The 13,455-nt window shown below is 36.5% G+C and overlaps 1 protein-coding gene across 1 annotated transcript in view; it reads left to right on the top strand.

The window, feature by feature from the left end:
- Positions 1-13,455, top strand: part of LOC114648378 (ALK tyrosine kinase receptor) — a 1,111,743-nt gene that overhangs the window by 1,053,600 nt on the left and 44,688 nt on the right. The window contains 1 exon segment of the mRNA XM_051925325.1: positions 10,034-10,124. Coding sequence (XP_051781285.1) covers positions 10,034-10,124 — 91 coding nt within the window.

Consider the following 13,455-nt stretch of genomic DNA (forward strand, 5'->3'; position numbering starts at 1 on the left):
GTAGACCCTCTCCTTTTAAGGACACTGGAAGACTCATGTGCAGTAATCACATGGTCTGTGCAAGAATATTGTGACCCCAAAGTGGGTTTTTAGATTTCAGAAAGGAGTAAGAAGGGGCTTAACTAAAGGGACAGAAATAGTGAGTGACAAAGAAGGAAGGTGAAAAGAATGATTTCAAGGTGGGTAAGTGAACTATGCACCCTTTAGTGCAGACAGTGATCAAGACTCTAGCAAGCCCAGAAAGGTTTGCTACATTCCATTGATTTACCTCATACTTTTGTTTCTCTGTCTCTCTGTATTTATTCTTCATTTGTGGTTATTTGTATAATAAACATGGAATTTAGTTACAAGTGGCCGCTTTATTGACATTCTGATTTGAGAGGATCACTCCCTCTTGTTGTATTGTACTGAAACAATACAGTTAAAGAGTACTAAGCTCTATCATTCACTTTTACATGCAATTCCATTAAAATGATATTTTCATTGGCAAAATTATTTTTCTTTTTACTCCAAATTTTATACTGAGCTAATGATTATGCTTGAGGAGAAGAGAGGTAACAGAGGTATATGTGAATTCCATATTGGTAGAAAAGTTGTATTAAACATTGTGTTAATTTAAAGCACACTGTTATAACTTGCATACGTGGGGCTTCTGTTTCATTCTTCTGATTATTCTTCCAGGGTTTGTATGTACACAGAGTACAGAGCTGAAATACTTTCTGCTTGGCCATTAACCACAAAAAAGCCTTAAAGAATTGCACACCTGCCTGGACACTTAAACAGATGTGCTACTTCCCTCCCGTACAAAGAAAAAGCTTGGGGCCTTGGCCTTCTTTCATCTGTCTCAGTGGATGGCCTGGGAGAGAACTGAGCATTATATTGTAAGACTAGAACATGATGTGCTTTGTATTTAAATTCTTTTAAGATACATTAAGTGCAGATTTAATGTACTTGTAGCTTTTAACATTCATTATAAACATTAACATGGCTACCTGAGGAATATTGTCTTACCTTGCTTATTAGTTATGTTGATCTGAGTGAAGCAACAGTTGACAGTTCAAATCCCAATGGTTACAAAGTGCCCACAACTGTTGGCTGAAATTTAAAAATAATTCAATGGATAAAGTAATTTAGCTGGCAGCTTCTGATTTGTTTTAATATTTTACAGCTAGTATTTCTGTAATGTCTCTACTCTTTTTCAATCATACCCATAGAGGATGCTGGGTCATTTCAGAAATGCATGGTGGCTTAAAGGGTGTCCATGTGTAACACTAGTTAAGAGCTGGCTGTAGACATGGGTTATCCATTAACCAGTATAGACAAGTAGAAGCAACTGGGAGACAGTAAATATATTATTGTCAGTCAACATGATTAAAGATTCTTGGGAGAGGAAATAATGCTTCAGCTACCACTGGTTTTGTTGTGTAGGGGGGGGACACAAAGGACACCCAAGCTGTTAATATGAGACAGCATGTAAGAAATTTAGACATCCAGCTTAGACCAGCATATTTTTTTCTTTTTAAATCAACTGAGCCTTGCTATGTAATTTTAAAGGGATAAAAACGAGAGCTTCATATCTAGTTAGTCAAAAATTAAAAGTTGAAGTAGCAAATCCGTTTTAATTATGAAAATTTGAACTTGACTTGAATGTTATCTATTATGTTTACTTTTAACTTGCTTTTGCTTTTTAAGTTTGCTTTATGCATCAACTTAATATTTCTCAGGTAATAATTTTCCAGTTTTAAGTGTTGCATAAAAGAACATTTCATTTCACCAGTTGATCATGCGTATTGTTTGATGATATACCTGTATATTTGTTAATGAAGTCTGTTACTAGGGATTGCAAAACATTATGAACATCCATGTTGTGCATTTATCTGAATTAAAGTGTCATTGTGTTTGCTTTCTTTTTCGTGAGTATTGTTTTTAGAAACCAAGAACAACTGAGCTTTAGTAGAAGTAGTTACTGTTACATTTAAGAGTATTGTAAAATTTTTACTTGCATGTTTAACCATCATGAAACATGTCATCACTCTTCAGTGCCATGATAAAGAAGAATGTAGTAAAATACATAACTACATTTTACATAATAGAGCCTTTTCAGTTTAAAAAAACATTTAAAAAAAATTATGAATTAGTACAGTGAATCAGGCTGTAACTTTAAAATTAGTTCAAGAATGTGGAGACACAGTTGGACACTTGTTAAAGGTAAAGTTCACACAAGTGTTAGAAAGTTTTTTTTCACCCAGACAACCACAGATAATTAAATAAATTACCAAGTATGAGACTTTAGAAACTTTAAAATTTCAACTCAATGTTTGGATGAATTAAGTGATTATGATTGGCGAGTTTTGTTTGGCTGAAAGACCAGTTCTTGGCTAACTTTTCCTAATTATTCTAATGTAACATAGTGATACAGCTGAAGCTTTGCTTAAATGAGGGATATGTTACTAGGCATTGCATACATTGAAATATTTTGCTCATAACATATAAGGGTCATGGTTTTGCTTTTACAACATCATATGCACCACATGTATACGCACCAATTACTTCAAATGTACAGTAAGTGTACATCAATACTTTTCATACAAAAAGTCAACAGTCTTATTTTGTGGTAGGCTCAGGCTTTTCAAACACAAGGCTAAAGTAGAGGCAGAAACATCACCCTATATAAGTCCAATACTGTCAAAGCTCAAAAAGAGCTCTGTTTCACTAAAGCAGTGTTTCTCAACCTCGGTCCTGGGGACCCACTGTGGCTGCAGGTTTTTGTTCCAACCAGCTTCTGTTTTTAATTGGACACCTGGGCTAATTAAGTGAACTGTTATTTCCCAAGTTCTGTGTTTTGGGAACAATATAGAAATTAGAAAACTAAGTTTGGTTAAAAAGAAAAAAATATATATACTGTATATATATTAAAATGTACCAAGAAGTTATATGGTGTGGAACAAGACACAGACAGACAGACATGTTAAAGTCACCACCACACGTTTATTTACAATCCTATTATTTACAGTTTAAATGCCACACAACCCACAGACTCCCCGAAAGTCCAGGCCAAACCACACTATGCCTCACTCTTCAGGCCTCCTCCTTCTCTTCCCTCCAGACCTCGTCTTTCTCCTCACCCGAATCAGCCTTGAATGAAGGGAGGCGGCCCCTTTTATAAGCACTCGGATGTGCTCCATATGTGCTCCGGCAATCTCCCACCGACACGCCCCAGTGTGGCGGATGTGTCGGCTGCATCCCCGGAAGCACTCCGGGTGTCCCTGCTCTTCTTCCCCCCAGCACTTCCTGGTGTGGCGGAAGTACTGAGATCCAGGGCTCTCCAGGCATTGGGGCGCCCCCTGGCGGAGACCACGGGCCCCTACAGGGTTGAGCTTCATAGCTCTGTACCTGTGGCCCCCAAAGGAACCAGGGTGGTCGCCGCCTTGTGGTCTGGAGGAGGCACAAGCCCTCCTCCGGTCTTCCTGGGCATCCTGGCTGGGTACCACCCCCAGCAGCATGCCACAATGGGAATAATGTAATTTTTTTCTTTTTAACAATATTTTCATCTTGATTTTCATTCTACTTTTCTAGGTGTTCTAACTGTTTAATTAATCCATTATTTACTAATTAGTGGATCTGATGCTAAAGTAGTTGCAGCCTTTGCTTATTCAATGTTGTTTGCTAGCGTGTCTGCTCTCCTCATTTTTCATTCTTATTAATAAGATAAAACAAGGGAAAAACTGCACAGAGAAAGGGCAAAATATGATGAAATCAACAAAAGAGAATTAAGCATTTAAATCTATAGTAAAAGCAGAAATATTTCTAAATGTCTTCTAAATGTAAAAATCATGCTGCTGTGCTTTTCTGAATGTAGGATAAAAGAAAAATAATACCAGGTAATTAAATGAGATCAGTGTTATCAGGTGTTATCACTGATTAGGAATCTGGTTGGAACAAAAACCTGCAGCCACAGGGGGTCCCCAGGACCAAGGTTGAGAAACACTGCACTAGAGCATCACCTTATAGTGGTTAGTGTGACAGAGTGAGAGTCTGAAGGAGCACATGTCCTTCGCCATACTAAGCGTGAGCCAGAGTGAGGCTAAGGGAAGCATGCGTCACTCTCCTCTCTTATTTTCACACCTTGTTGTGTGAGACAAAGGGGTTTATTGGAGGAGTATGTCTCAGTGCTTCTTGCCTCATACAAGAAAAAAGTGCTCCAGTACACCAATTGTAACTTTTGTATTTTTCTTTTATTAGATTCTACATCCATTCTGTGTAAAAATTAAATTCACAGAGTTACATTTGTAAAGAAATGGTTCTATAGTAATATAATAAACAAAGCTGATACTGATCATTTATTTAAAAAATTCTTAATTACTAGCTAGTCAGAAAACATTTACAGATGAAAGTATACATCAACTTTGGGTTTGATTCTTTAATAAAGCACTTGATTTTTGCTCTTATGCCTATTTTAGTGTCTTGTGAATTTCCCCTTAGGATTAATAAAGTTTATCTAATCTACAGTCATAAATAAATATTTTGAAAATATAGATTTTGCAATATTGGCTGAGGAGATAACATGCAAGGAATTGTGGAGAAAAGTTAAGTGCATGATGATGCAAAGTCAGGCTCCAAAGATTAAGCCCTTGATTCCATGTCAAATTGTAAACCATGAAGTCACAAGGTATGCTTTGGAACTTTTTATTACTTTCACACATTCATATTAGTATACAATGTTAAGTACAAGAGTAATAATAATACATTTGTAAACACTGATATAAAAAGAAGAAAAGTAAAATCAACAATTACTTACATCCCCTTTATACAGTTAGTGAATGAGATATGACTCATGCAGAGAGGATGAGAAGAATGAGACTTTACTGATTCCTGGAAAATTTTGTGAGCAGCAGAATTCCATGATTCTGTGATAGTGGTTATGGTAAATTATATGTGGGATGTGGTCTTCTCTAAAACAATACTGTCCCTGGCTTGGATCTTTTGTCTCTAGAACTGGAGTTGACTCCTTGAGATGCTAACTGGATTAGCAGTTCAGGAGATGGAGTGCCACCTAGCTGTACATTGTGGTCTTATTAGTATCCTACCTGCTCACTAGAAAAAAGATTTCTTGATTGACTTGCAGATTTCAGATCTGTCAGAGAGAACTACAACTCTGTAGACAGTCAAAATTTGAGGCCCCGCTACTGATAATCATAGAGTACTATACTTCCAGAAGGAGATCCATTATGTGCTTTTACCAATCACATGTTAATATGGGACTACTTATCCATAGTCTCCCTGAATCTGTAATCTTTTCCATCAGACACTTTCCAACTTGGATTGGGAAGAAAAGTACTGTATGTGTCAATTTGAAATGTATACGCTGTTGTGAAAGATGCAAGATTTTTGATGAAGAAAACCTTTCTCCCAAATCACCTTCCAGTCAGGAATGATTCAAAACTCTTTTTAGTTTGATTGTCCAAAATAAGATGTCTTAAAATGATGTAGGATTTATTATGTATAAGTAAAATAATGTAGGCCTGATGTAATGCATTTGGAAAGAAAGACATCAGTGGCAATGAACAAGTATCAAAAGGGGAAATTGTAGTCTTAAATAGACAAAAAAAGAAAATGGGGAGACATTTACTCTTGAATATGTTACCATATTTATGGATATTTCTGACTGACTACAGAAAGTAAACAAAAGTGATCCTTTTGTAAGTGAATTATTCATCCTTAACAGAAACATTGCCAAATGAAGCCAAAAATCTCTTCTGGAGCCAATCCCAGCCAACACAGGGCACAAGGCAGGGAACCAATCCTGGGCAGGGTGCCAACCCACCGCAGAGGGTACTAAAATGTCATAACTAAATAAAATTCAGATTTCTGGAGAATTTATACAGCATACAGATCATGACAGTGAATAGGAGACCAAATCTAAAACATCTTAATATAGCTTATAAGTTGTATCCTTAAACATTCCTTAAATACGTACCCTAGTCAAAAGCGTTTTTTTTTTTTAATTATTAATTGTTCGTAAACTAATAAAGTGCCTTTAGCAATTAAGAATTTCACTGCATTCGGTACAAATGACAACTTACTTAATTCTTTAATATTCGAGCATCCCCAAATCCTACCTTTAATCTACCTGTCTTGTAATGATAATTTAAAGAATGGATGAAGAACTCCAAGTGACAGTGTTTGTAAATAAAAACAATTTCTTTTTTTATATTAGATAGATGAACCTTTAATTTTTATTTTCTATAAAACCAAAAAATAACCAATTGATAGTGAAATGACTCCAGGCATATCTTCATTCTAAATTAATCTTTTTCCCATAAGACGCACATAAAATAGTGTAACATCAGATATAACATTTCATTTTTCCTAGCTGTACAGAGAAGTTACCTCTGGAGTTAAATTTTGCTCCATAAATTCCTCTTATTCATTCTTTATCTGTTCAATGAGATTTTTAATCTTAAAGAACAAACATACTAAATCTCTTTAATTTGATTTTTATTTTGAGCTGTATTAAGAGTGCATGACATTAAGGCATTATCTGAAACTAGCATATTTTCAATGTTCACATTGCTTGTATATCTCATAATGTTATGAGTTTGGAAAAAATCACCCCTGCTTATATGACTTGTACCTTCCAGGAAAAAGCGTAATCTCACACTGCAGGGTTTTACATTTACCATGGGTGGCAAAATAATAGATCCTTAATGAAGTTGTGTAATAGCTTGGTAGTTTTGAGTGATTATAACTCTCAGGAAAGTGAAATATATGAATTTTAGATCAAATAAACTGTGAAAGTCATTAAAATAAATGTAATATTTCCTATTGAATTCAGACTTCTTTTAACTTTATTTTGAATATTGACAGTAAAAGATGTATTAATGGTTACGATGCACACTTTGCAGGTTTTTTTTTTTTTTTAATAAAATTGCATAACAGATTTCTTCCACTCCTCGTCATTTCCTTAAAACTGTATTTGTATTATTATAAGTACACTTTTTCAACTTTCTGTTTGAAGAAATACACTAAACACTACATTCTCTTTGTAGTGTAATTGGTTTTTGCTGTGGTCCATGAGTCAATACAATACTATATCTGTTGTGGTTATTTAGAAAATTATCATCATAACTAAATTGACTTGAAAATTCACCATATGTAGTCGGTAATTTCAGCCTTTAGATCCCACCATTTGCCCACTTTTTAAATTCCAATATTCCTGGCTACCCTCTCATATATGCAGTAAACCTATCCAATATAATTAGCCACCATGTTAATTGCCTACCTTGTCAATATTAATGTTTTGGGATGGCAGAGTCAAATCCAGTACTAAACCCAAAAGATATGCACTGTGGTTCAGGGATGCAAAAGATTAAAGTCTTACTTATTAAAAAAAAAGTCCAATACACACTCAATAAAAGTCTCCTTTACAAATCAAACCAGCACCTTATATGTATGTTATTGTCAAAAGGAGGAGTTGACGCTGGTAATCAACTGTATGTAAACTGTGACAAAACCAACTGTTATGTTTTAGTTGGACTCTCGTTGCCTGAAGGAACGACAGATTCAATGGTTTGACTTAGATTTCCTGTGCTCGCGTGAGTAGCAAGGCGCAAACAACGGCAAAAATGGAACTGACATCTGGCGAGAGATCAAAGCAAAACACTCCGCAGATTACCTTTGAACTGGAGTATGACTTGTCGGACTCTGATTTTGATACAAGTGATCAAAAATGATTGTGAGGTTCCAGCTTCAGCTGATTGGTCCCCAGCTAATCGTGGTACTGACAATGTTCACCAGGTAGAACTGCCACTTAAACAATGATAAGAGGTTAGAAACCACATTGCAATGCACTACGACCGTAATCGCTGCTGCCCCAGCCACGCGAAGACAGCCTGGCAGCAAACCTGCTGCACATTCTTGGCAAAATGGCAGCCACAGCATGCAGCAACAGACATTTTATGTTGATTTCTGTGTGAAATCATTGCTTTTCAGAAACTGTTTTTTGGAGAAAATATCCAGCCCTCAAAGAGTTGAGTAGGATTGGAAAGGTTGAGGGTTCCTGTTATGTTGACACTGATTCATTTCCTTGCTAGATCTTCACTGTGAATATTGAGGGCTCTTTACATTCCTTCAGTTTTCATTGCTTTTGGAGCACCAGTATCAAGACTTTTTTTTCTCTTTGTTGCTTATAAATGTAGCAAACTGTGGACTCACTCACACTATTGTCCTCCTCAAATCACATCCAGAAGTAATACTTTCTCTGCCAAAGCATCACTAAACTGCCTTTTTACCTTTAAAGGAATATGTTTAAGTACCATGCTTAAAAAAATCGCATGTTATTGAACTCAAAAACACCACAAAATGTTGAACTCTACCGAATGCAACCAGAGTGCTATTAGGAATGTGAAGAATAATGAGAATAGGGTATGGACTATGGATCTATGCGATGTGCACATACTTTAAGAAAAATACAGAGGAAATGGAGGAAGGGAAAAACGGGTTCAGATTATGTGATATACTGTAGCTTGAACTACCCTTGTTGAGAAGATGGTATAGACAATGATCCAGGAGATCTATACAACTAATTAATAATGCTCTCAGGTGCCATGCTCTGTATTGTCCAACCTTATAAAAGGTTACAAGAGAAAACTCTATGCTGTTATATTGGCAAAGGGAAGTTGTAAGAAGTATTAAATGCAGGGGTGCCAACAATTGTGGCATGTGTGTTTTTGTTAAATAAATATATTTATTTTTTGATGAGGGCTTTGTTTTTCTTCGAATGAACTTGTTTCAATCAAAAGTCAGATGTTTCTAATTTTTTCAGTACAAGATGACAGTTCTTCAGCAAACTGATTTTTTTTTCTTCCCCTTCTTACTAATTTTTATAAGAGGTGCCAATAATAGTGGAGGGCACTGTATTTATTTATATATATATAATATATATATATAATATATATTATATATATATATATATATATATATATATATATATAATATATATATAATATCCCTTCCACAGAGAGGCAAATAAATCTCACAAGCAAGGGTTTTATTTATTTTCTTCTGACTTAACTGGCCAAAACAACATAGTCAGGTAATGATGGGTCAAAAGAAAGATAAACGTTGGTGGGCCAACCTGGCTTTCCTTGTTTACTTGAGCAACTGTAAAATAAACAGTGCTGGATAGCATGGATACAAACATAAATGTCACCCTCTGGCATTCTAACAAAAAGGTCACTGCCTATGAAGGCTTCTTTTTGGGTGCTTTTTCTGGGTTTGCAGGAGGTCCATCTCCGCTGTCCAGTTAATGAGTGACACCTCTTTCAGAGCAGCTGGGTTTTTAAGATCCTGGGACTGGAAGGGGTGGAGTCAGTTGGCCTCACTGAGAAGTTTCTCAGCACTGTTGAGGCAAAGAAAGATGATACAGTTAGCAGCAGTGGGTCCTCACAGTCTACAGTATTTGTTACATACCTTGGAGGAACCAGGATTATTTTTTAGAATTTTTAGAATTCCTCTTTAAACTTTTGCATTGTCCAGCTAAATATTAAAAGAATAAACTATTTCAAACCAATTCAAATCAAATCTGTAAGCCCTCACATTACAGACAGCGGCAATATATCTTGCAGGGAGGAAAAAGGAGGGATGTGCCTACAGGATCAGTGGTCACACATAAGGATCATTTGCCCACTCAATGAAGAATCAATTCCAAAAAAAAAAGGACCATATTTTACCATTTAGTTGCCTCTGTTTATGTATTCAAAGGCTCACCCTAAAATTAGGAATCTTAGGAATGCCACTAGGTGAAGGGTTTTCTCTGTGTGCAATATGCCTTTAAATTTACGACCATCCTTTTTAAGAGAATGGCATTCAATTGCTCATGCTATTGTATTTCTATTTTGTTGCAGCAGCTGTTAGTAAGATAGAAGCAGCTCTATAATCAAATTTCCATTTTTTTTGCTTTCCTATATAATTATTAAGCATTTCCCTCTTCTGCAGATGGGTTCATATAAATGTGTATTTTTCTCTCCCACAGGGGTCTTGGACATGGTGCCTTTGGAGAGGTTTATGAGGGACAGGTGGTTGGAATCCCAGGAGAGCCAAGTCCAATGCAGGTGGCGGTCAAGGTATGTGTGCCAATGATAAGAACCAAGGAAAATACATAAGCTATACAGCTGTAAGTGTAACAAAATGTTCTGAGCATAATTGTAACCGGTTTTAGAAATCAAATTTAAGTATTTCTTTTTCAATTGAGAAATCCTAACTGCCATAAAATCTTTTAAATCCTCAACTCAACATGGTCTTCTGAGCACAGATGTAAAACGTTAAGTTAAAGGAGAAACAGTGGAAAAATTGTTATAATCCTCCTAGACCGGTAAACAAAATATCCCCAAGACATCTGTGATGATATTTACTGCAGCTTTCACCCGCCATCTATAGCAAGACAACCCCTGATATAGCCCACTTTCCACCTCAAAAATGAACAGGGTGTCTCCAGCTTTCAGTAAAGTGGCTGAAACCAAGCACTGACCACAGCACTTTTAAAGTTTAAATACTGGTATAATATCCCACCCACTGCATTGTATTAATTATGAAATATAGTATGTGTTTATCTTTGCATGGTATTGATGTTAGAATTTTTACAACATTAGCTGTCCATAGTACTTGGGCAAAATTTAGTCTATGATCACTTCACTAAGATGTGAATTAGATTAATTTATGACGTAAAATCCTAGTTTCCTTTAAAAGTTGTTCATCACAGTATGCTTTGCCCCCCTCATATACCCTTTCCCACATGGTTGATATAACTGTGTCTCAAGATGAGCATTCACTTCATATGACTCGTTAAAGAGAACCACCATTTTTGACTGTCTTGTTTTATTTTTCTACTTTGTCTCCATCAAAGAAAATGGCAATATAATTATGTCTATCTAGCTATTGTACACATCAGTCTTTCAATAATAACTCTATATGCAGCAATCTGGCATATACAGTACAGTGTTTGTACTGTATGTTTGTGTATGTGTATACATCAGTCAGCCACAACATTAAAACCACCTGCCTATTATTGTGCAGGTCCCCCTCATGCTATCTAAACAGCTGTGACCTGTCAATACATGGACTCCATAAGACCTCTAAGGGTGTCCTGTGGTATCTGGCACAATGACGTTAGCAGCAAATACATTATGTCCTGTAAGTTGCAAGTTGGGGTCTCCATGGATCAGACTTGTTTTTCCAGCACATCTCACAGATGTCCAATTGGATTGAGATGTGAAGAAACTGGTGGTCAAGTTAACTTCTTCAGCACTTTGTCATGTTCCTCAGATCTTTCCTGAACAATTTTTTTTCAGTGTGGCAGGGTGTATATCCTGCTTAAAGATGCCACTTTCATCAGAAAATACAGTGGCCATGAAGGGGTGTACGTAGTCTGTAACCAACCTTTAGGAAGGTGGTACATGTAAAAGTGACATCCACATGCATGGTTTCCAAGGGGAACATTTCTCAAAGCATCACTCTGCCTCCATTAGCTTGCATCCTGCTGCCATCTCTTCTTCAGGTAAATGACACACACTCACCCTGCTGTCCACATTATCTAAAAGAAAACACAATTCGTCAGACTAGGCCATCTTCTTCCGTCATTCCATTGTCCAGTTGTGATGTTCATGTAGCCACTGTAGGCACTTTTTCCAGTGGACAGGGGTCAGCACGAACACTCTGACCCGAGTTCTGGTTATATAATCCCATACACAGGCAAACTGTAATGCACTGTGTGTACGGACACCTTTCTGTCATTCCCACCATTAAGTTTTTCAGCAATTTATACTGCAGTAGCTGTTCTGTGGGCTAGGCTTTCACTCCACACAAGCATCAGTGAGCCTTGGCTGCCAATGACCCTGTCACTAGTACACCATTTGTCCTTCCTTGGACCATCTTTGGTAGGTACTAACCATTGTATACTATAAACTCCCCCACAAGACACCTGCTGTTTTGGAGATGATCTGACCCAAATTGCCTAGCCATCACAACTGCTCAAAGTCACTCAGATCCTTACACTTACCCATTTTGCGTCCAATGCATCACCTTCAAGAGCTGATTGTTTACTTGCTGCCTAATATATCTCACCCCTGACAGGTATTCTTTTTACCAAGACTATCTATTGTTATTCAGTAACCTGTCAGAGGTTTCAATGTTGTGACTGATCGGCGTATATGTGTGTGTTTGTGTATATATTAAACAACAATTTCAATTTCATCTATCAAGACTCGGATACAAAAACAAACAGTGTGCCACAATTACTGTGAACTGGTGAGATTGGAGTTACATGTACTATATTTCAGGTTCTAGCCTGCACAAAAAAACAGCTAATAAATAGAGAAGCATGGCTGATTCTGCATAGCACTGTGTGCACTAGTTAGCTCTGTTGCAGCATGGATCCACCATTCCTCTGTTCAAATTCCTCACCCAGTTCTTGTCTATGTGGAGTTTGCCTAAGCTTTCCTGCACCATGCAAAAGACAGGAATGTTGGGTTAATTAGAAACTGTAAGGTTGTTCTTAATCTGAGTGGGCTATTTACAGTAATTTCAGTTGTGACCCATTTTGTCTAGTTTCTGATGCATCTAAAGCTGCCAGAATATGCTTCAAGTCCTAAACCATGAATAGTGGATTTACAGAAAGGGCAGATGTATTATTTCACAAGAGACTAACATCTGTCTAATTTTAGTTTTTTTTAATGTCATCAAATGCATAAAATACAATTCTTTTATGAGTCTCCCTTGTCCAGGATTATATCACTCAGAAACTAAAACAATTAAGCTTCTGAAGTAAGGTTTTCCTAAAAAAACAGGATTTATTTGTATGTTCAAATGATTTTTTTTTTTTGCTTTTATTATGGAGGAGATCATCTTAGGTGCTATTTAACAATTTAACATTTATATTGCCATCTTATAATAATCCAAGTAAATGTTTATGCATTGAATAAAGTAGAGAAACTGAGTTTTTGTTTATGGCACAGCGAAAGTATCTGTCAGAAGAAGGTTGCCTACAGTGCTCATTTCCTATAAAACATCAAAAAGCAAGTTCAGTTTGTATCCAGTCTGTATTGGACAGACTTTCATATTACACAACAGAAAAACATGGAATTACTTTTATGAGCTGCAGGCATAGCTACTCATTAAATGAAATACAGTACCGTCCACCACTGATAACAGTGGTCCCAAAATCAATAACATAAATTGAGAATTCTTGAACTGCAGAGTATCCATTTTAGATAACATGCAGTTCTTACCCTGAGTGTCCACATTATTCATTCTTTCCCTGTAGCTGACTGTTTGATCACTGACAGAATGAAAAATTAGATGGCTTTAAATTCAACATGATTGTCAGGCCCTCTTAGTGTATCAGAAACACAAACACTTTCTAGGTTTTACCTATATGGACAACAGTGTCTGCTGTGAACC

Source organism: Erpetoichthys calabaricus, chromosome 3 (assembly GCF_900747795.2).
Source record: "Erpetoichthys calabaricus chromosome 3, fErpCal1.3, whole genome shotgun sequence".
Lineage (NCBI taxonomy): Eukaryota > Metazoa > Chordata > Cladistia > Polypteriformes > Polypteridae > Erpetoichthys > Erpetoichthys calabaricus.